General features: G+C 55.9%; 1 protein-coding gene across 1 annotated transcript in view; it reads left to right on the top strand.

The window, feature by feature from the left end:
- Positions 1–20388, top strand: part of ASB18 (ankyrin repeat and SOCS box containing 18) — a 44401-nt gene that overhangs the window by 6370 nt on the left and 17643 nt on the right. The window contains 3 exon segments of the mRNA XM_040972429.1: positions 11151–11273; positions 15019–15172; positions 15174–15284. Coding sequence (XP_040828363.1) covers positions 11151–11273; positions 15019–15172; positions 15174–15284 — 388 coding nt within the window.

Raw genomic sequence — 20388 nt, 5'->3', positions numbered from 1 at the left:
AGCCTGGCACAGTGCTGGGAGGCGGGGGGGGTGGGCATGGACGTGGCCTGCCCTGTCGCCATCACAGCAATTTCTACTGCCACACTAAACTTCTCTCCATCATCAGGTGTGGGGGAAGTGGAGGCTAGGGATGGCTGGAGGACAGTAGACTGTGTGTGCAATCCCACAGAGCAGGGATGCGCCCTCGGTGTGTGCACGTGTGTCCGTGTGTGTGTGTGTGTGTGTATAATCCATCAGAACAGGGCTGAGCCTCAGCGGACACCCACCTACCGCAAGGCCCCGCAGCAGCCGTGTGGGGCTGGCTTTCAAGTCCCCATGGCCTGGCTACTTCAAACTCAACCAGAACCTGCTGAGGGCGAGGCCCCTGGCTGGGCATTGCTGGTTTTCCCAGGGGCATGGCCCCAGCTGCAGTGACTGGCCCGGGGGTCTGGGTGGGTACAAGCGTGTCTCCACGGGTGCCCCTGAGACATATCCTCCACAAAGATTCCAACTCTACCTTCTGCTGGAGCCAAGTATCTCCTGCTTAATATTCACGACAATTGCATTATTTGTCCTTGCCTCTCTTCAATACTAATTGGCTCACCAGACCAGAGAACGGAAAGAGGGAAAGGGTGGCTGGGGGAGGGGTGCAGAGACCCATCTTGCCCCCCAAATGCGTCAACTGTACAATTTGGTAACTGGCGTAATCAGACTACTTAGGAAACAACTGATTACTAATTGCTATTATTAAGGGTGTCAGCATTCTAGGATTCTGCTGGTGATGTATTATATACAAGTCAAGATGCTACTTGAATGCTTGATTGAAATAGAAAAATAGAGGCATTGTGTTGTGTTTGGGGTAATGGTATTTAAGCATCTGAAGGAAAGTTAAAGAAAGACTAATTGGGTTTTTATTAAGAGATTTCACAGCACGTATAGGTGGAGAAAGGGCAGATACAGAGTGAACTGTTCACACGTGTGGAAGCGGGGGTCCTGGGGAGGAGTCCGATCACTCACCGGGACCTTGACCCTGGGCTCTCCCCTGTGTCCACTGCTCCCCCGGGAAGACCCCCACCCGCCAAGCACAAGCCAACCCAGTGCCAGCTCCTCCTCTTCCTTTGCCAGGGCAAGAGCAAACACGTTGACAGTGGCCTCTGGGGCAGCAGAAAGGGCAAGATTCCCAAAAGCCTCTAACCTTGAAGTTGCTGACCCCCTTTCTGAACCTCCATCTCCTCATTTTAAGCAATGGGATCATCCAAACCATCTTTTGGGACTCATGAGCGTCATGAGGCCAACAACCCCTGGTCCTCCCAGGAGGGCTGCCTCCTAAGAGCCTGGGCAGACCTTCTCCTAGCCTTCCTGCAGCGGAAGGGGGCTCCTCAGATACAAGGTCCAGGAAAGTGGGAAGTGAAGGTATGGCCCCACTGTGTCCTGAGCTCCTGGGCATGAGATCAGGTGGGCAGAGGCTGTAGGGAAGAAAGTCCTCCAGCCAGAATTGTCAGCCCTGCGTCCACTCTTCCTCTGAGACAGTTGGGGAGGATTGGACATGGCCGAGCGCCACGCTGCCCTCTATCCTTCCTGCTCCCCAGTCTCGCAGGGCTCAGAGGGGGTGAGGGCCACACAGCTTCCACAGCCCACAGCCAGCACACACCCAACCTTCCCCCACCCCATATCATGGGCACCCACACTCCAGCCCATGGCTGATCCCACAGGCAGCTTCACAAAGTCCCAGAGGTTTGCCCAGTGGTCAGTAGCCAGTAGGAAGAGAGTGGTGAGATGGCTGACTCCTGCTCAAGAGCTTGGGCCGCCTAGGCACCCAGAGACCCAGGCAGATCAGTGGAGAGTGTGCCCCGTGACTTCATAGAACACACAAACGTGCACACACACAGCACCCAAAGTCGGGAGTCCCTGGTTTCCAACAATTCAGGGGGGAAGAAATGGATGAATGGGTGGGGTGCTCAACGAGAACATGAAGGCAGAAATGAGAAGCCGGGGGCCGTGATGGCGGGGGGGGAGGGCCACGAGGACACGCACTCAGCCAGGGCGGCTGCCCTCCCTGCCAGGGAGACCCTGCTCGAAGCGAAATGAAATTAAACCTTTCTAAGTACTTATAAATCAGCACCTAATGACACCAGCCCACCACCAGCCCAAGCATTGCTCTTATTACTTTGATTCACAAGCCAGGAAAAGATCCGGAATTATGCACAAATTATTGTCCCATCTTCTTAATTAACACTGATTGCAAAATTCTTGCTAAAGTCCTTGCTAGCAGACTCAATTATGCGCTGCCTGAATTGATTCACCCAGATCAAGTGGAATTTATTAGAAATACACTTTCCTACAATAACATCAGATTATCTTTGAATATAGTTAAATTATTTAGGGAGAAAATGGCCACAACAACCACCCTCATTTTACGTTTGGGAAAATCTCTCGCACCACCCAGAACCGAGTGCACAGCACTCCACACAACACCCGCCCGAGCTGCCCTTTCCCCCGAAGCGGCTGGAGTCACTTCGTGATGAGCTGCCTAGCTTAGAACCAACAGTCCAGTTTCCAAGGCAAAGGGATCGGAAGGACAACCGTACAGGGTCGCCCCTCAGCTCCTGCCACTGCCCGCCCCAGGCTTGTACCACCACTGCCTGTGGAACGCAGAGCAATTGCAATTAGACCAAATCAGGATATTTCCAGAATCAAAATTGAGGAACAGGCTAATAAAGACATAATGTATGCTGATGACATACTTCTATTAGCGTCACTCCCAGGCATGCTGGAGAGTTCTGAGAACAAAAAGAAATGAGGTTAATGGCCGAGAGGCCGCTGCCCCCTCGCTGAGACCCAGCCGGGCCAGCATCCTGCCACAGGGCCCTCGGCTTCAGAAACAAGCATTCAGGCCCAGAGCGATGGCTCCACGGCCAAACCCCACCTTGCAAGCGCCGGGACGCCTTATGGGAGCCTGTTTGCATCCTGGCTGCTCCACTTCCCAGCCAGCTCCCTGCTTGTGGCCTGGGAAAGCAGTAGAGGACAGCCCAGAGCCTTGGGACCCTGCACCCGCGTGGGAGACCCGGAAGAAGCTCCTGGCTCCTGACTCGTATCCGCTCAGTTCTAGTCGCTCCGACCGTTTGGGGAGTGAACCAGCGGTTGGAAGTTCTTTCTCTTTGTCTCCCTTTCCCTCTGTAAATCTACTTTTCAATAAAAATAAACAAATCTTAAAAGAAACAAGCAAATATTTGGAAGGAATCCGTTGACGACAGCACCTGCACTCGGGCCAGCCTTGCTCCACCTGCCCCAGCCCATCACCTCAGCACCTGCCTCCTGAGCCAGGCTGGGGACTCTCACTCTCCATTTATGTGTATACAAAATCACATAAATGGGCCAAGTCGCTTGGAAAGCTCCTAGGACAAGCCGTGGGGGGAAGAGCGTGTTTTTGAGGGTTACACTGGAACGGAAGGGAGCCCGGGGGTGGGGGGACAGAGCAGAGCAGCTGACGTGGGATGTGCAGGGCAGGGTACCCTGTATATAGGGAAGTGGGGGAGAAGAGACAGGAGTGCGAGCTGGAGGGGACAAAAACGGGCTATGAAGGGAGAGGCCAGGAATCCTGCACACAGGAGTTTGTACCATCTGGCCAAGGGCAAGGCCTTCTAATGCAGGGAGCATCCGAAAATTCTCCTGCTACATAGGTAAAAAGGGCACTGGTGGGGGGAGAGGCTGCCAGCTGCCTGCTCCATCACACTCCCTCCTTCCCTACCACCCGCACCCCGTAGCGGGCGGGAAGGGGGGGCGCGGGCACCCGAGGAGGCTGCTGTCCACAGGCCTGCAAACAGGGCTGGCCTGTTCCAGGTAACAGCAATTACAGACAAGATGATAGAAGAGCAAGCCGCACATTGGTGGCATGAGACAGCATGCCAGGTTCAAGCACAGAAAGCAAGATGGTTGAGACAGAAGGCCGAGCTTACACAGCTGGAGTCCAAGAAAGAGGGGGAGAAGGAACAGAGCAGGAAGTTAGGGAGAAATTCCTCCCCAGCATCTCCCGGAGACAGTGGTGAAATTGAGGAATGCATAGGTTCAAGTGCTCGGAGACTGGGAAGAACGGGGCTGTGTGTGCCTCCCTCTGGGGTGTGCCATGCTACCTGCTGCCACCTGCTGAGGCAAGCCTACCTGGAGGACGAAGGGCAGGTGTGGCTGCTGAGCAGGGAGCATGTGTGTGCGAGAGCAGGCAGCAATATGGTCCGTGGTCTGTCATCTGGGTCTTTTCCCCATTTTGTTTTTTTTTTTTTCCCAGTAATTAATTTCCATTGAATTTGGAAAGAAAATTAATCTATACCAAATTAGGAATGGCACTCCACAATCACCCCCTGCCATCACAGGCGATCAAGAAGCTGGTCCACACCACCAGCAGCACTCACCCCGTCCCCCCTCAGGCCCTTCCTGGTCGCAGTGAGCGGACGTGACCCTCGTCCTCGCAGGGGGCTCCCCGATGGTCTCCAGGTGAAGGCTACCTGGCAGAGTGCTTTCTGGAAGTCAAACTGCCGGAGGGAGCAGGTGTTCTGTGACACTGCCCGGCCATGCTTGGGTCAGTCCAGGTGCCGACCTGCCCACAGCTCTCCCATGTCCTAGACAGCAGGGCTGTGCACACACGGGGACCGTGCTCAGATCCCCATTTCCAGCTGCCCGATGGCATGTGCCACTGCCAGCAGCCAGGCTCCCCACTGCCCTCCTCCCTCCGCTGCCAGCACCTGGGCCACGCCACGTGTCCTACGCATGTCCCAGTGAACACAATCTCGCCCTGCGAATGATGGACACACCAATATCACTGACTTCTGCCAAACCTTGAGTTTTGAAACAGTCTGTCACAAATTGATAGACACAAACAATAACATTTTTAAAAGATAGATTTATTTTTATTGGAAAGACAAATTTTATTTTTACAGTGAGGAGAGAAAGATCTTCCAACTCTGGGTCACTCTCCAAGTGGCCACAATGGCCAGAGCTGCGCTGATCCGAAGCCAGGAGCCAGGAGCTTCTTTTAGGTCTCCCACACGGGTGCAGGGTCCCAAGGCTTTGAGCCGTGCTCTATTTCCCAGGCCACAGCAGGGAGCTGGATGGAAAGTGGAGCTGTGGGACACGAACCAGTGACCATATGGGATCCTGGCACTTGAGAGGTAAGAATTTAGCCAATAAGCCATTGCTCCCAGTCCCAATCTAACTTTTTAAAAAGATTTACCTTATTTTTATTTGAAGGGCAGAGTTACTGGGGCGGGGGGGGAGGGGGAGAAGAGAGAGAGAGATTCTCTCTCCAAATGGCCACAATGGCCAGAGCTGGGCCAGTTTGCAGGCAGAAGCCAGGAGATTCTTCTGGGTTTCCCACATTGGCGCAAGGGCCCAAGGCCTTACGCCACAGTGTGGATTTCCCAGGCCACAGGCAGGGAGCTGGACGGGAGCTGGACGGGAAGTGGAGCGGCTGGACCTCAGGCCGCATGCAGGATGTCAGTGCCACAGGTGAAGGCCCAGTGCACCACGCCATGGTGCTGGTCCCATCTGACATTTTAAAATTAGTAAAAATGGCGATTTGAAGGTTGTAATCTTTCCCCAACCGAAAAAGAAAATAAAAACTTTGAATCCATCGGAAGAAACTCGGCGCACTTGGCAATGACGAGTTGCAAAGCTGGAGACGGTCCTCCAGGGCGGCTACACGAGCACCTCCTTCTTAACGGAACAATCAGTGAGCCGGCTTCCGGAGAGCAGGCCTGTGCGCTGTGTGAGACCGAGCACAAACAATCAGGCTGAGCGGGCAATTTGTCTCAAGAGGCGCGGCTGCAATCTCATCATGTGATTAAATCCCCACGACAGTTGCAACTTGGTCGCTGTTATCAGGAAAAGCTTCAGTGATAACGCCTTGCAGCACATCAATACACGGCCCACCAGGGCTACAAGCCCCTGCTTCGGCACCACGCCTGCCCACCCCGGCGTGGACCCAGCCACGCGGAGACGCGGCTTCCGAGGTCACCTCTGCAGCCGAGTTTCCGCAGAGTCCTCCTGGGCCACCAAGGAAAGCAGCTGTGGACCACTGGAGTGACCATTGCTGGCATTCCCTGTACAGGGCTCGGCGATGGAGGTGGGGGTCCCCGCCCTCCCCCGACGCATTGGGGTCCTCCACATGATGCAAATGAGATTCCTCCATCATGACAAATCAGCGCAGACAATTTAGGTCATTATTAATAGACGCACTTAATCCAAGGAAGGGAAGTGTTTTAATGTTTTGTTCAATGAGGTGTGATGCTGACATTGTTCGGCGGTTTGCCACGGTCACGTCCGTGGGACTCCTGGCAGGGAGGGTCCCTTGCGTCTTGCGAGCTAGCACAACAGAGCCAGACACCCCTGCCCAGCTTCTTGCTTTACGAGAAAAAACTCAGAAAAGAAAAACAGAAAGAAAGAACTGGATCTGGCGTAGGAAGGCAGAGCAGGTGGCCTCACAGTGTGGTGACTCCAGGATCTAGCGGCCCCTTGTCTGTGGTGGTTCACAGTTTGTTTTGAAGGCGCACACTTGCTCGGGCTAACACAGGGCAACGGCGTGGATAAGGAAGTATGCTCAGAGTGCTGCCATGTCCAACCCGGTCTGATAACGTCCTGGGATGCTGACTGACCCCAGAAAGAAGCCCGACAGAGGAAGCACAGAAGCCCCGGCCCTACACCAGAACCGAGGGGGAAAGGGGCAGGGATACCGCAGCCTGAAGGCGCGGCGAGCACTGCTGTGCGGACAGCCCCGGCCCTGCTCTGAACCTGCCGGCCCCATGCGAGGCCAGGCTGCGTGATTCCCCGGGAGACACTTGTCCTGTCAGCGCAAGGCTGGGAGCAGAAAGCCTGGGATGAGCTGGGACTCGTGGCTGCTGGGACACGACCGCGATCATGCGTGAGTCCCATCGCAGGAAATGTTCATCCTTGCGTGTTTTTTTCACGATATGCATTTTCCACGTACCACCACACTGAAACTTTTGCACCAAAATAAACTCATACTCTTCATTACATATTTCCTGCAACTTTTTTTTAAGATTTATTTATTTTTACTGGAAAGACAGATATACAGAGGAGGAGAGACAGAGGAAGAACCTGGAACATTCCGAAACATGCTGTGTGTAATACAAGTGACTCAGCAAAGGGAATGACTGGCTGCAGAACACGCCCTCCTTCAGCCCGGAGGGGGCCCAGAAAGTCAGGGACTGAGCCCCTCAGCTCATTCACTACATTCATGCCACCCGAATTCAACCTTGGCACCTCAAGACCGGGAAAGAGGGGCTGGCATTGTGGTGCCACCAGCATCCCATTGTCAGAATGCCAGTCGGAGTCCTGGCTGCTCCATTTCCAAGCCTGTTCATGCTCAGCTGAGAGCCTGGGGCACCTGACCGTGTCGGGCTCTGTACCACATGCCACCCACCCTTCTTCGCCCATGCTCCTACACGGCACTGCAAGATGAGGCTGGCATTGAAGAGGAGAACGACTGTCCTTGCAAGCAGTGGCTCTCGGCCACAGCAGCCCATTAGCGGCTCTTGCATGGGCCTCTGAGAGCAGTCCTGGGGCCCAGGCTCCAACCACAGCCCCCCAGAGTCGCTAGGGCTGGAGTCCGGCCAGTGGTATTTTTTTAAAATGCTTAACTGACCATACTTTACACCCAAAGTTTTGACACAGCTGTGATGGTAACATGCATGTTATTTCTGCAGGTGGAATAACTTAGCCAGATGTTCCTTTAAAGGACCCTGATCTTTCCATTTGGGAAACTCCAGTCTTCTGGTCTACATCACACGCCTGCCAAGATCTGAACAAGCACTCCACCCTCACAAGCTCATGTGGACAGAAGTCACCAGGCAAGGGGAGCTGCGAGCTGCGCTTTGAGGCTGCACGTTGGCTTTGCCACACTGGGAAAGGAGAAAACCGACAAGCAGGAGATGAACTTGTCTGGACGGAGCAAGCACAGGTGGAGGAGCAGCTAGCTTGAGAGCACTGAGAAACCCAGTGCCGCCGCCCTGCTGGCAGGAAGGATGAAAAAAACGTCGCCCCTGCTGGCGTCCTCCAGCGGCAGAGTCCTCCCTGCACAGTCCTTGAAGGCAGAGGCATGGCGAGTTTTTATCTCGGAGTCACTCCAACCTTCCAACACACCCAGGACACCAAGTCCCCTAAGTATCAGATGAGTAGGTGTCTAGCTCCATTGTCTGGTCACCGTGCTGGTCAACAATGTGGCTATTCTTGTCCCTTAAACAAAAAACAGCAGCTCTCAGCCACACTCAGTCACCCCAGAGACGCCACTCAGGAGGCCGTCCTGCCCCCGGACGATGTTCAAAGCTACAAGGAGACAGTTCCAGCTCTCCCTCTTCACACTGGACGCCAGCTCAGTTGTAATTCGTGAAGCTGTTGACAAGCACGCCTGGGCAGCTAAATTTAGTAGGAAATGCTTTCATCTCTGGATGTACCTCCCAGCCCCCACCCTCTAAAAATAACCGGTGACCAGTAACTGTGAGCCCCCTCCGGCCGAGGGGGCACTGGAGGCTCCAGCTGGATCCTGGTCCCGACCTGCTAGAGCCAGTCCTTCAGAAATCTTTGTAATCACAAACAATCCGCCTGAGGGGGAACAAAGCCAGCAGCAGGGCTGCACTTGGAGAGAGGGGTTCCCTAGGCAGGGCCCTGAGCAGTGCTCAGTGCAGGGAGGGAGGGAGGACATGCCCAGGGCTCACCTGCTGGGGCAGCGGCCCCCCAGCCCCCGCAGCCTGCAGGCCCTTGCACCTTCCCGCGCATGGGCAGAGGAGACCGCCAGTTCCCACAACCCTGGCCTGCCCCTTCTCGGTCACCCATCAATACCCAGGCCCTCCACAGTCCACTTGGACTCAGCCTTTTCTTCCGAGGGTGGAGACAAGGCAGGTCTGGCCCGACAAGTCAGACTCCTGCACCCCGAACGGGGAGTGCGTGGATCTGTCACCAGCTCTGACTCCTGCCTCGTGCTTCTGCTGATGCCAAGCCGGGAGGCAGCAGGCGATGGGTCAAGTGGCCATCGGGTGCCTGCCACTCAGAGGGGAGAGCTAGCTGGCCAGCTGTTGTAAGGACCTGGGTACCGGCACTCTTTCTGTCTGACTTGCAAATAAATAAGAAAGCATATTTTAAAAGGCAGAAACAAGAGGCCGGCATGTGGCATAGTAGGCTAAGCTTCGGTTGCAGCTCTGGTTTGTGTTTCGGCTGCTCCAGTCCTGAACCAGCTCCCTGCTCACCGCCGAGGAAGGCAGCAGAGGCAGGTCCAAGCACTTAGGACGCTGCACACACGAGGACAACCCGGAAGGAGGATCCTGGCTGCTTGGCAACCACCTCCGGCTGCAGTTGTTTGCGGAGTAAGCCAGAGAAGGAAATCTTTCTCTCTCTGCTCCTCTCTGTGGCTCTGCTTTCAAAAACAAGTATTCAGCAACAACATCTTAAGAGTCCCCGTGCAGTGTCAGATGAACACAGGCTCGGGAGGCCTCGGGAAGCAGCCCTGCACTCTGACAGGGTGGCTGGGCAGTGAATGTCTGGACAAAGCCCTCGACCAAGCCTCCGAGAGGCCCCCTGGCCATTCCTGTGCCGTGCTTCCGGGCAGAAAAAGGCAGCAGAGGGCCGCAGTTCAGAGGAGGGAGCGCTGAGAAAGTGTGATGGGGTCACAGACCAAGCACTTCTGTGTGTGATGCCCTGGGCACGGCAGGGATGCTCCAGGAGACACAGCTGGAGGCCAGCAGGGCAGAGGGGCAGGGCACCATCAGGGGACAAGGACAGACTTCAGGAAGCATCCCACAGGGATCAGGTGGAGGGCATGGGGGTGCTGAGTGCCAGAGGTTCGTCGAGGGTGAGCAGGCAGTGAGAGGGGAGACAGAACTGCAGGAGAGGGCACTGCATAGGCAGAGGCCTGGGAATGCAGGGGACCAGGGCAGGCATCCCCGACACCCTGGTCCTGGGCTGAGGCGCCGCATATGCAGGTGACAATGCCAAAGACAAGGGAGGCAGCCCTGGGACACGCCCCGCAGCCTCAGAGCAAAGTCTTGAGGCAGGAGGCAGGGAAAAGCCCAGACTGTGACCAAGTCACCGGAGCTGCCCCCGCATTCTTCCACTCTCAGGGTGTATGATGGCATGGCAGAGCACCAGCTGGCCGGCCAGCCTCACCCCTGCACTCCACACCCCTAGAAGTAACCTAGATCCCCTCTGGGGAGAGACCTGCTGACCTTGGGCAATCAGCAGCACACTGATGCTAGGAGCTCAGACTTCCAGCATGGGTCACAGGCCAGTCCGAGCCTCCTCCTCCCAGCTTCAGGCAGCGTCACACAGCTCCACGGCCTGCACACACGGCACAGCCTCACCGCCGTTCCCACTGCCTGGTGGGTCAGAACTGTCATGTCTGCGTCTGCCTCGAAGGGAGCTGGGCCGAGCAGAAAGCGGATGGCACGGCCTGGCAGGCAGGAAGCGGCTCCGAGAGGCTGTGGCCATGGCCCCGATCACACTGAGATCCTGTGAGCCACGCAGGCTCAGCCACACTGCTTCCTGCTCCTGGTTGTCGTGGGGTAGAGATGCAGGCTCACCTGCGACTTCCCCAGCTCTGTGCTCGTCCCTCTGACTTTAGACGCCCTTCCCACATCCTAAACGAGGCACTCGCTTTCAGACCGGCAAACCCGCTCAGTGGCTCCTGGGTCACTGAGGTCAGTATACAAGCTGCTCACTCAAACCACAACAGGCAGAGGACTTGGGTGTGCTTCAGCTGAAGAAGCGAGCGCTCAGGATACAGAGCCGAGCCCTCCCGACTGGCTGTGTGTGCACGTCTCTGCCCTGATAGCTGCCAGCATCCTCATCGTCTGGGGGTGATCCTCAGCGGTCACATGACCCCACCCAGCTCAAATAACCATGTTACACCGGAGCCCACAGGAGTTATAAATACACCAACATCAAGCCCCAACGGCAGGACAATTGAGTCATGACAATGGAAATAGCTCCCGCTCCATGCATCCGTCTTTCCCCTTCCTGAAGGGCTTTCTGGCTGAGAGGGACTGCTTCGGCAATGGCCAGCAGGCCAGGGCCAGCCAGGGACAGGCTTCGAATCTTTTGGAAGCTGGACCAAGAGCTTCTGCTCAGAGCGGAGTCCCCGGGGTCTGAGTACCACGCAGCGCTGGTCACAGGAGACCTGCACCGTGTCCGGGCCCTCATGGACGAGTACTTCCAGGACACCAACATGGTGCTGGAGATCCACGCAGAGGAGCTGGAGTGGCAGGTGAAGGCCCTGGCCATGTTTGGCCTCTCAGGTACCTGTGCCTGCCTAAAGCTCTTGTTGGGAGTTTTGCAGTGACTGACAACTCCCCCGTATGCAGACTACGTGCCGAGCATAGCGCTGCGTGCCTCGAGGAGAGGGCCCAGGCTGGGTGGGGCAGGCTCTGGGTACACGGGACATGAGCCGTCCAGGGGGACAGGCAAAGCAGCGGCTGAGACACGTCTGCGGAGGCCAGGGCAGCTCCTGCCTTGAGGAAGAAGCTAGAAGACTTGTCTGTGCAGCCAGCAAGGAGGAGAGGAAGGTGGCTCCTTCGAGATTGCGTCCTGGGCAGGTGGTTGGGGCACAGCTCTGCACAAGGTCCTTCCTGCCATGAATGCACAGCAGTGCCCAGCTGGCATCCACAGAGGGAAGACTGCTCCTCACCAGGGCCTGGGAGAGCCTGGATCAGGGGGAGGAGAGGGAGAAAAGCAGGGTTCCTTAAGTCACATGTCTGAAGGCTTCCTGGCTGCCAGGGTGTGCTCACTGTGGGCTGGGTAGGTGTGTAGAAACACCTGCCAACTCCAGCACTTTCTTGACTGGCAGTTTGCAGTGGGTACACCTGACAGACTCCAGAGGGCTCGTGTGCTGGAATCCACAGCAGCTGTACCAGGCCAAAAGGGTTAGAGAGTCTGGTCAGTGGGTCCGTGGCCTGCGGCCATGGCCCAACCAGTGAGCCCGAGTGGTCAGTGGGTCTATGGCCCGCAGCCATGTCCCTGACTGGTGAGCCCGAGTGGTCAGTGGGTGCACGGCCTGCTGCCATGTCCCTGACTGGCGAGCTTGGGTGGTCAGTGGATCTGCAGCCAGCAGCCAGTGGTCCTGGCTGGCACGCTCGGGCAGGCTTCCACTATTCTGCTTATGCCTCCCACACCATTAAAGGGCTCAGTGGTTCCCAGCAGCCCATGTGGCCCCAGAAGCTGTGGGGGGGGCAAGAGTCAGTTCCGAGTGGGTTGCCCACCTCCCCTGGAGTCCTGGGCTCCCCTTTCACCTGCCCCCGCCAAGAATGCCAGCCAGCCACTTGACACTCTACACTCTAGCCTATAATGTATTTTTTCTATTCTTAATTTTGAATTTTATGATACAATTCCGTAGAGTCTGGGAAGCCTACCCAGCTTCCTCTCCCTGTAGTCCTCCATAAGGAGTTATAATTCCATCAGTCTGTTGTAAGTGTGCCCCGACATTGCTGGTACAGACAATGTCAGACAGTCCAGCATCCCATTGTCTAGATTTGTCCAACAGTTTCATTGGGAACAATCCGAATGTCCATTTGAAGAGCAGCTAAAGAAACTGTTACATCTATTCCATGGGACACTACTCAGCCACTGAAAATGAAATTATGCCATTTGCAACTAGATGGCCCCAACAAGAGACCCTTATGCTCAGTGAAATAAGTCAATCCCAAGAAGACAAATGCTTTGTTCGCTCTAATATAAGGAATCCATCATGCAAACTGGAATGTAAAGTGATGGAGTAATGGAGACTTCCATATCCAGATGTGAAAGCAACAAGGCAACAGGCATCCCTACTTCCAAATCAAAGATGGACTCCCAATGAAACTCTAGCTTATTATTTAAAAGAAAAAATATATTTCAAAGGCAGAGTTAGAGAAAGATCTTCCGTTTGCTGTCTCACTTCCCAGACAACCTCAACACCATGGCTCAACCAGGCTGAAGCCAGGAGCCAGGAGCTTCCTCCAGGCCTGTCACACAGCGCAGCGGCCCAAGCAGGTAGCCCATCTTTCATTGCTTTCCTCGGTGCATTAGCACGGAGCTAGATCAGGAGTGGAGCTGCTGAGACTCCACATGGTGCACACATGGGATGCCAGCATTGCTGGTGCTGGCTTAATTTGCTGCGTCACAGCACCAAAGCACCTGTTGGCCACCCAGGACACACTCAGGTAGATCTGAATGTGAAGACCGCTGCTGCACACCACCTAGTTCTTCCTTGCACCCTCCAACCCTTCGGTTCCACTGCTTCTCGGTGCCACACCCCAAGGTCAGAAAGTGGCAGCGCCGCACAGAGCAGGACATGGGCTGATACTGCGGAAGCAGCGGCTGGGAGAGTGGGTCCCCGGCTGGGCTGGCACAGCCTGGATGGAGGGAAGGCAGCGCTAAGGGATGACTGGTGCTGATTCTGTGACTCAGTTCCATGGACTCCAGTCCATGCTGCGTGGGGCCAGCAATGGAAATGGATGGACACTGTTGGAGAACAAGGTCTGTATGCCATGACCCCTCGTTCCCTGGAGGTCAATGCCAGCTGCCTTCGTGAGGCTGTGTTGGAAGACAGGGATCAAGGGTACACGGCATTCACTCAGCTCTCACTGCAGCCAGCTCTGGGTCAGCTCCATGGTGGGTGCTGGCTCACCCAGCTCAGAGTCCCAGTAGGGCACTGGCAAGGAGGCTCAACCACACAGAGGCCTCCTGGGGGTCAAAGAGGGGTTACCAGAAGCAGCTACAGGCTTCTCCGACTGGGGCAGCCACAGCAGAAGCCCGGCAGGTTCTCTGGAAAGCCCATTGGCTGCTCATCAGCATCTCCCAGGACCTGGAGGAGAGTGCAGGCCACACGCTGTGGCCGAGCTCACACCCACCCAGGGTGCTTCCCAACAGTACGCAGGATGGGAGCAGGGGGGTGGCGCTGGGGACTTGGCATGCCCTGGAAGAGGCACACACATCCCAGGGAGACACACAGAAGGCACACATGGAGGCACATGTATCCACGACCACAGCCACCCTCCTCCTCCACATCCAACCCAGATCCCGCAGAGCCCGTTCCCAGAGCCCCAGGACACCCCTCACCAGGGACACCAGATTCCACCCCCCACACACACACACACACACCACGAGGAGTGCAGGCAGCTCCAGGCTGGGCCTTGGGGACCCCATGCAGGGCGGTAATTAATGAGTGGTCTTTCAGAGCTGCGCAGCATGGGTCCTGAGAAGGAGGTGGCCTGTGAAAAGGCATCCTGTGCAGCTCATTACAGCACCGATCGATTCTCCCAGCATTACCGGGAGGCCTTCCTGCCGTGTGAAACCTTGCCCCTTGATGTGCGGCCTCCAGGGCCGCTTCCCCCATCTCCACCAGTGCTCCCGGCCGCTAATAACCTTCCCCGGGCTTTTTGAAAGCACCAAAGTTTTCAGAGAAGCGAAATGGATGGCACCTGCTTCATTCAGCGCTCAAGAAAGAGCAATTGCTGCACACACACACACACACACACACACACACACACACACACACACAGGAAAGGAAACAAACCAGGGTCATGCTGAATGCCGACCCACAGCAAAGAGCGCTTCTGGGAACAGAGCCCCTGGCTGGCCTGGGGACGCGGCTGCTTTGCCGTCTCCTGGGGCTCCCCCCCAGGGAGGGTTGGATGCTGGCAAGATCACATCTGTGGTTCCTTCTTCCATCTGGCTGGCTGAGCCTGGAACAAGTGCGCTCTGCCCCACGGCGCCTCCTGTCGGTCAGCTCCTAACCTCAGACTCTTCCCGAGACCCCCAGTCCCCCCATATCGTGCAGCTTTCCTGCAGCTCAGCATGGGACTGCTCTTCAGCCTTTTCATTCTCTCCGGCCTCTCTCATCCCTCACTCGGCCCCCAGGGTCTCTGATGCTCAGGGTCTCTGCCTGGCTCCCACTCTGCCCCCCTTCCTGTCCCCATCTGCCACCTGTCTCTGCAGTTTTGGCCTCACAGGCTGCCCCAACTCACCTCATACTTAATTTTGAGCTTCCATCTCCCTTCCCCCTAGGACTCTGGACCCTGGAGTACAAGCGCGAGCTCACCACACCCCTGTGCATCGCGTTGGCCCACGGCCACGCAGCCTCTCTTCAGCACCTGCTGGGCCGCGGTGCACACGTCAGTGCCAGCCCAGGTGGACGAGGTGCACTGCACGAGGCCTGCCTTGGGGCACACAGCCTGTGCCCAGATGCTGCTGCAGCATGGCGCAGACCCGGACCTGCCCAGCACAGAGGGCCTGGCGCCCCTGCACCTGTGCCGCACCGCAGCCTCGCTGGGGTAAGGACTTCCAGGCCCCTGGGAGTGTCCTGAACACCGGGCCCCAGATCAGCCCTGATCCCGGATTCGCCTTGGGCACAACCTCCGTCTCAGTCTCCGAGACAGACCTGGTACCTCTGCCCGGCCAAGGCCAGGGCCATCCCACCGCCGCCACCACCCCCTACCCTCCCGGGCGGGCCATCAGCCCCTCACTGGGAGCAGGCGGCACCACGCCGTGGTAATGAGCGCAGTGGAGGCCAGCAGACGCTGAAAGGCCACTGGCGGGTCTAGGGCTGGAAAATTAGGGTTTTAATGACAACTTTATGCAGAATAATTGTCACAGTGGGAAATAAACGGTGGGCTCCTCGGGCGGGGGCGGGTCAGAGTTGAGGAGGTGGGGTGGGAGGCAGCAGATTCCGCGCGCGCGGAGGGTTTCCAGTGCGCCCTAAGATGCATTCTCAGCCGAAGACCCTAGCCCCTGGCTTGCGTCTATAGGCGTCCAGCGAAGTCACGGGCAGAGTGCGGGGAAAGCCAGGCCCCCAGAGTGGAAGTAGGGGGATGGATTTTCCCGAAGCTGCCTCCCACCCCACAGCCTCTCCCTGCTGGCTCATGCCCCTGCGCGCTAGTGCCGCCGCTTGTTCTGGGGTTTCCTATGAGCTGAAGGTGCTGGCTTGGGTCCAGTTTCCCTCCCCCGAAGCATACATGGGGCTGTGCTGTACCACCAGCTCCAGCCAGTTCCTGATGGCTACGGGGTCATTTCCCACCGTGTGGATGCTCCAGGGGTTTGTGTCTGGGTCCCCATCGGGGACGGTACTCACGGAAGCGCAGTGGACCTGGGGTACCAGCCTTTGCCAGCGCACCTGTTCATCCCAGGTAAATACTGAGGGTTGCCAGGGCTCTCAGCTTTGTGGTTAGATGAGGAAAACTTTTGCTGGGCATAGTTGTGGGTTAACCCCCCGACTGCATCCTATGAGTGCAGGTTGAAGTCCCAGCAGCGCCAGGACAGGCGGCAGACAGCTGGGCCCGTGGCCACTCTCGCGGGAGACTGGAGGGAGTTCGAGTTCTGGGTTGTGCCCAGCCCAGTTCCTGTCGTGTGGAGAGTGAGCCACAAGGTAGAAGATTCTGTGTGTGTGTGTGTGTGTGTGTGTGTGTGTGTGTGTGTAAAAAACACTTTCAAATAAATTTTTTTAAAGGGGAGGGGGAGATAACCTTGGAAGAAATTGCCAAAGCGATCTCACTAAAAAAAGAAAAAAGGGGGTTCACTATTTGTTAGAAAGGTAGGAAAGAAGAGAAACTAGCAAGAAGGAGAGAGCGAGCATGCTTCCATCCGACCATGTGTGGGTCAGTCCAGGAGCCAATTCCATCCTGGTTCCCACATGGGTGGCAGGGGCTCCCGTGTTTGAGCCAGCCTCTGCTGCCTTCGCAGGAGGCGGAGTAAAAGCTGAGCGGCTAGAACTCTAGTGGGCCCCCCATAACCCCACCGGCAATGTCTGAGCCTTCCCTGGCCCCCACCTGCACCAGGACCCGTCAGCTTTGGACTGTCTCGGGGTGTGTGGAAGCACCATTTTGGAATCTGGGGATGGCTTCCTCTGAGAAGAGACGCTGGACCCCCGCCCGTGTGCTGGTTAGCCACCCACATCTTTGGAGAAGTGTCTAGCCAGCTCTTCTCGTTGTTTAAATTAAGCTAATGGTCTTCCTGTAAGAGATTTCTTGGTATTTTATAGATACAAGCCTCTTGTCAGACATGCGATTTCCAAGAATTATCTCCCAATCTCTTCCTTGTATTTTCTTCTCTTAGCGTCTTGACAATCACATGAAATTAATATATTTGAGAGCGCGCACACATGTTCTCATCCGGTGCCCTCTGTGTCCAGGGATGGCCAGGGTTCAAGTGGACCGGAGCAGAGGCAGCAGCCCACCCCAGGTCCAGCTCGGGGAGCACAGGAACCCTGCTGCTCCAGTTGTCAGAGCTCCCTCGGGCTCTGCATGGCAGGAAAGCTAGAGCCAGGGATGGATTCCCACCGCTGCGGCATCTGGAGCTGCAGCCGGGGGCAGACCCGACCAGCACTCCTAACACCAGGCCAAGCAGGGGCACACCCGGCCAGCGCTCCTAACACCAGGCCAAGCAGGGGCACACCCGGCCAGCGCTCCTAACACCAGGCCAAGCAGGGGCACACCCGGCCAGCGCTCCTAACACCAGGCCAAGCAGGGGCACACCCGACCAGCGCTCCTAACACCAGGCCAAGCAGGGGCACACCCGACCAGCGCTCCTAACACCAGGCCAAGCAGGGGCACACCCGGCCAGCGCTCCTAACACCAGGCCAAGCAGGGGCACACCCGACCAGCGCTCCTAACACCAGGCCAAGCAGGGGCACACCCGACCAGCGCTCCTAACACCAGGCCAAGCAGGGGCACACCCGACCAGCGCTCCTAACACCAGGCCAAGCAGGGGCACACCCGACCAGCGCTCCTAACACCAGGCCAAGCAGGGGCACACCCGACCAGCGCTCCTAACACCAGGCCAAGCAGGGGCACACCCGGCCAGCGCTCCTAACACCAGGCCAAGCAGGGGCACACCCGACCAGCGCTCCTAACACCAGGCCAAGCAGGGGCACACCCGACCAGCGCTCCTAACACCAGGCCAAGCAGGGGCACACCCGACCAGCGCTCCTAACACCAGGCCAAGCAGCTGTCCCGTCCTCAGGCTTTGTGGAATCCAATATATCCCTCTGTTTTTCTTTTATAGATTATATTCCATTATGGTGTCTTTATTTTTTAAAAAATCTCTGCCTAGCCCGGGATCGCTAGGTTCTCTTTCTGTCGTTTGTGATTCTGGAAGTTTCCTGCTTGAGTCTATGGCCCAATTGGAGTTAATTTCCGGATGTACTGTCAAGTGCAGACTGAAGCACTTTTGGATTCGCTCCTCAATGTCCAGTTCTCCCAGCCCTGTTGACTGGAACGATTTTAATCACCCACACAGCTTTGTCAAAATCCGAGTTTAAGAAATCCATTATTAAAAATCCTTTGGACTTCTTTCTGGACACTTGTAAGAACGTACAAGGCAGGATACTGGCCGAATCAAAAGGCACAAAGGGCCACTTTACGACATGCACAGGAACAGGAGGACAAGCCCTAGCTGCCAGCTCCCCACGGCTCTAGCCCCCCACACGGCTCTAGCCCCCCACACAGCTCTAGCCTCGCACACGGCTCTAGCCCCCCACACGGCTCTAGCCAGGCAGGAGGAGGCATCAGCAGAGCTGGCAGCAGCACTGGGAGCTGAAGGACACCCCTGGCTGGGGCCATACCGGCTGCAGTGAAGCCAGCGGCAGGCTTTGCTTCTGTTCTGAAGGGAGTGAACCACAAAGCCACAGAGCTGACCAGCACCTAGAAGCCTCCCAGGGGACGCTCACCTGCCAGTGAGCACGGTGTTGAAGCAAGCCCTGGTAAGCCTTCCTTGGAGGGAACTAACAGGGGGTGTTGCCAAGACTGAGATGTAGCAGCGGCTCAAACTCCTGCCCATCTGCACAGGTACCAGAGAGAAATAGAAATAGATCTTCCAACCGCTGGTTCGCTCTCCCAATGGTCTCAACAGCTGGAGCTGAGCTGATCCATAGCCAGGAGGGTCCTCCAGGTCGCCCACATCAGTGCAGCATCCCAAGGCCTTGGACCATCCCCTACTGTTTCCCCAGGCCAGAGAGAGCTGGATGGGAAGTGGGGCAGCCGAGACACAAACTGGCGCCCACATGGGATGTTGGCACTTGCAGATTAGCCACCAAGCCACAGCACCGGCCTCTCAGTTGGCCACTTTCTAGAAGACTGCCAGCGGGGTTTTGATTGGGGTGGGGGTCTCATGAAGGTAGACAATCAACTGGGGAGAGTTGACATCGAAGCAACCTAGAAGCTTTCAACCCACGAGCACAGCAAGATGCCCTCCATTTATTTAGGTCACCTTTAATTTCTCTCAGCTGCATTGACAGTCTTCATTACACAGAATTTGCATATATTGCATAGGAAATGTTCCTAATTACTTCATATTTTGTGGCTGTTGCAAGTGGGTTGTTTCTTCTTACATTTCACCTGCTGGCTGTGTGTAGCTGTATAGAGAATTGATATAATCTGTGTTGTATATGGATCTTGGGCACTAGAATCTTGCTAGACTAGCGAATTGTTCTGCTGGCTTCTTGGTGAATCCCATAGGACAGCTGTGTGGGCAGTCAGGTCAGCTGAGAGCAGCCACAACTTCCTCCGCAGCCAGCTGGATGCCCTCCCTGCCGCAGTGCCCGGAGCGGCAGAGGCCGCAGAGCAGCCCTTCAGCCAGCCAGTGCGGTCACTGGCTGAGACTCCAGAGTGGAGTACCTGGGTTCAATACCCAACCCCGGCTCTTGACTCAAGTTCCCTCTTCATTCAAACCCTGGAGGCGGCTGGGATGGCTCACATTTTGGGGGGTTTCTGCCACCAAAAAAAGGGGGAGAAAAAACGAATGAGAAGGAGTAGCAAAGCAGTCCGTCTCACTGTTAGCTGTAGCATTAAATACAGAGATCTGCAGATTTTTTTTTCAGAAATGAAGTTTGCCTCTTCCCTGTGTACTGATGGTGTGTAATACGAATAGATATTGACTTTCCTCAAATGCTTCTACACATATGGAGGTGATCGCACGGTGCATCTCCTTAAGCTGTTAGTATAATCTACATCGATTAAACCAACCTTGCATGTCTGGAATAAAACCACACTTGACCACGAGGCAATATACTTTTTCTATATTCTTACATTTAATCCTGAAAGAGTGTGAAGCAGCTGCATCTGTGTTTATAGGAGACATTGGTCTGTAGTTCCACTTTCCTGTATTATCTTTGTCTAGCTTGCGTATCATCTTTTCTGGAAGGCTTCCTGTAAAACTGTTACCATTATTCCTTAAATGTTTGGTAAAATTCCTCAGTAAAGCTCTTACAAAGAAAGATTTTTTTAAACTGGGAATTCTTTTTTTTTTTTTTCCTGTATAACTGGTTTATTTTTGAAAGGCAGTTAGAGATTGTCCATCCACTAACTCACTGCGCAGGGTCCCGAATGACCAGAGCTCGGCCAGTCTGAAGCCAGGGGTGGAGGTCTTCCTGACCTCCCACAGGGG

The sequence above is a fragment of the Ochotona curzoniae genome, unplaced genomic scaffold (assembly GCF_017591425.1).
Source record: "Ochotona curzoniae isolate NIBS_2020 unplaced genomic scaffold, NIBS_Ocur_1.0 contig_2294, whole genome shotgun sequence".
NCBI classification, from domain to species: Eukaryota; Metazoa; Chordata; class Mammalia; order Lagomorpha; family Ochotonidae; genus Ochotona; species Ochotona curzoniae.
Note: the sequence above shows the minus strand (reverse complement) of the source record. Positions and strands in the feature narration are given on the sequence as shown.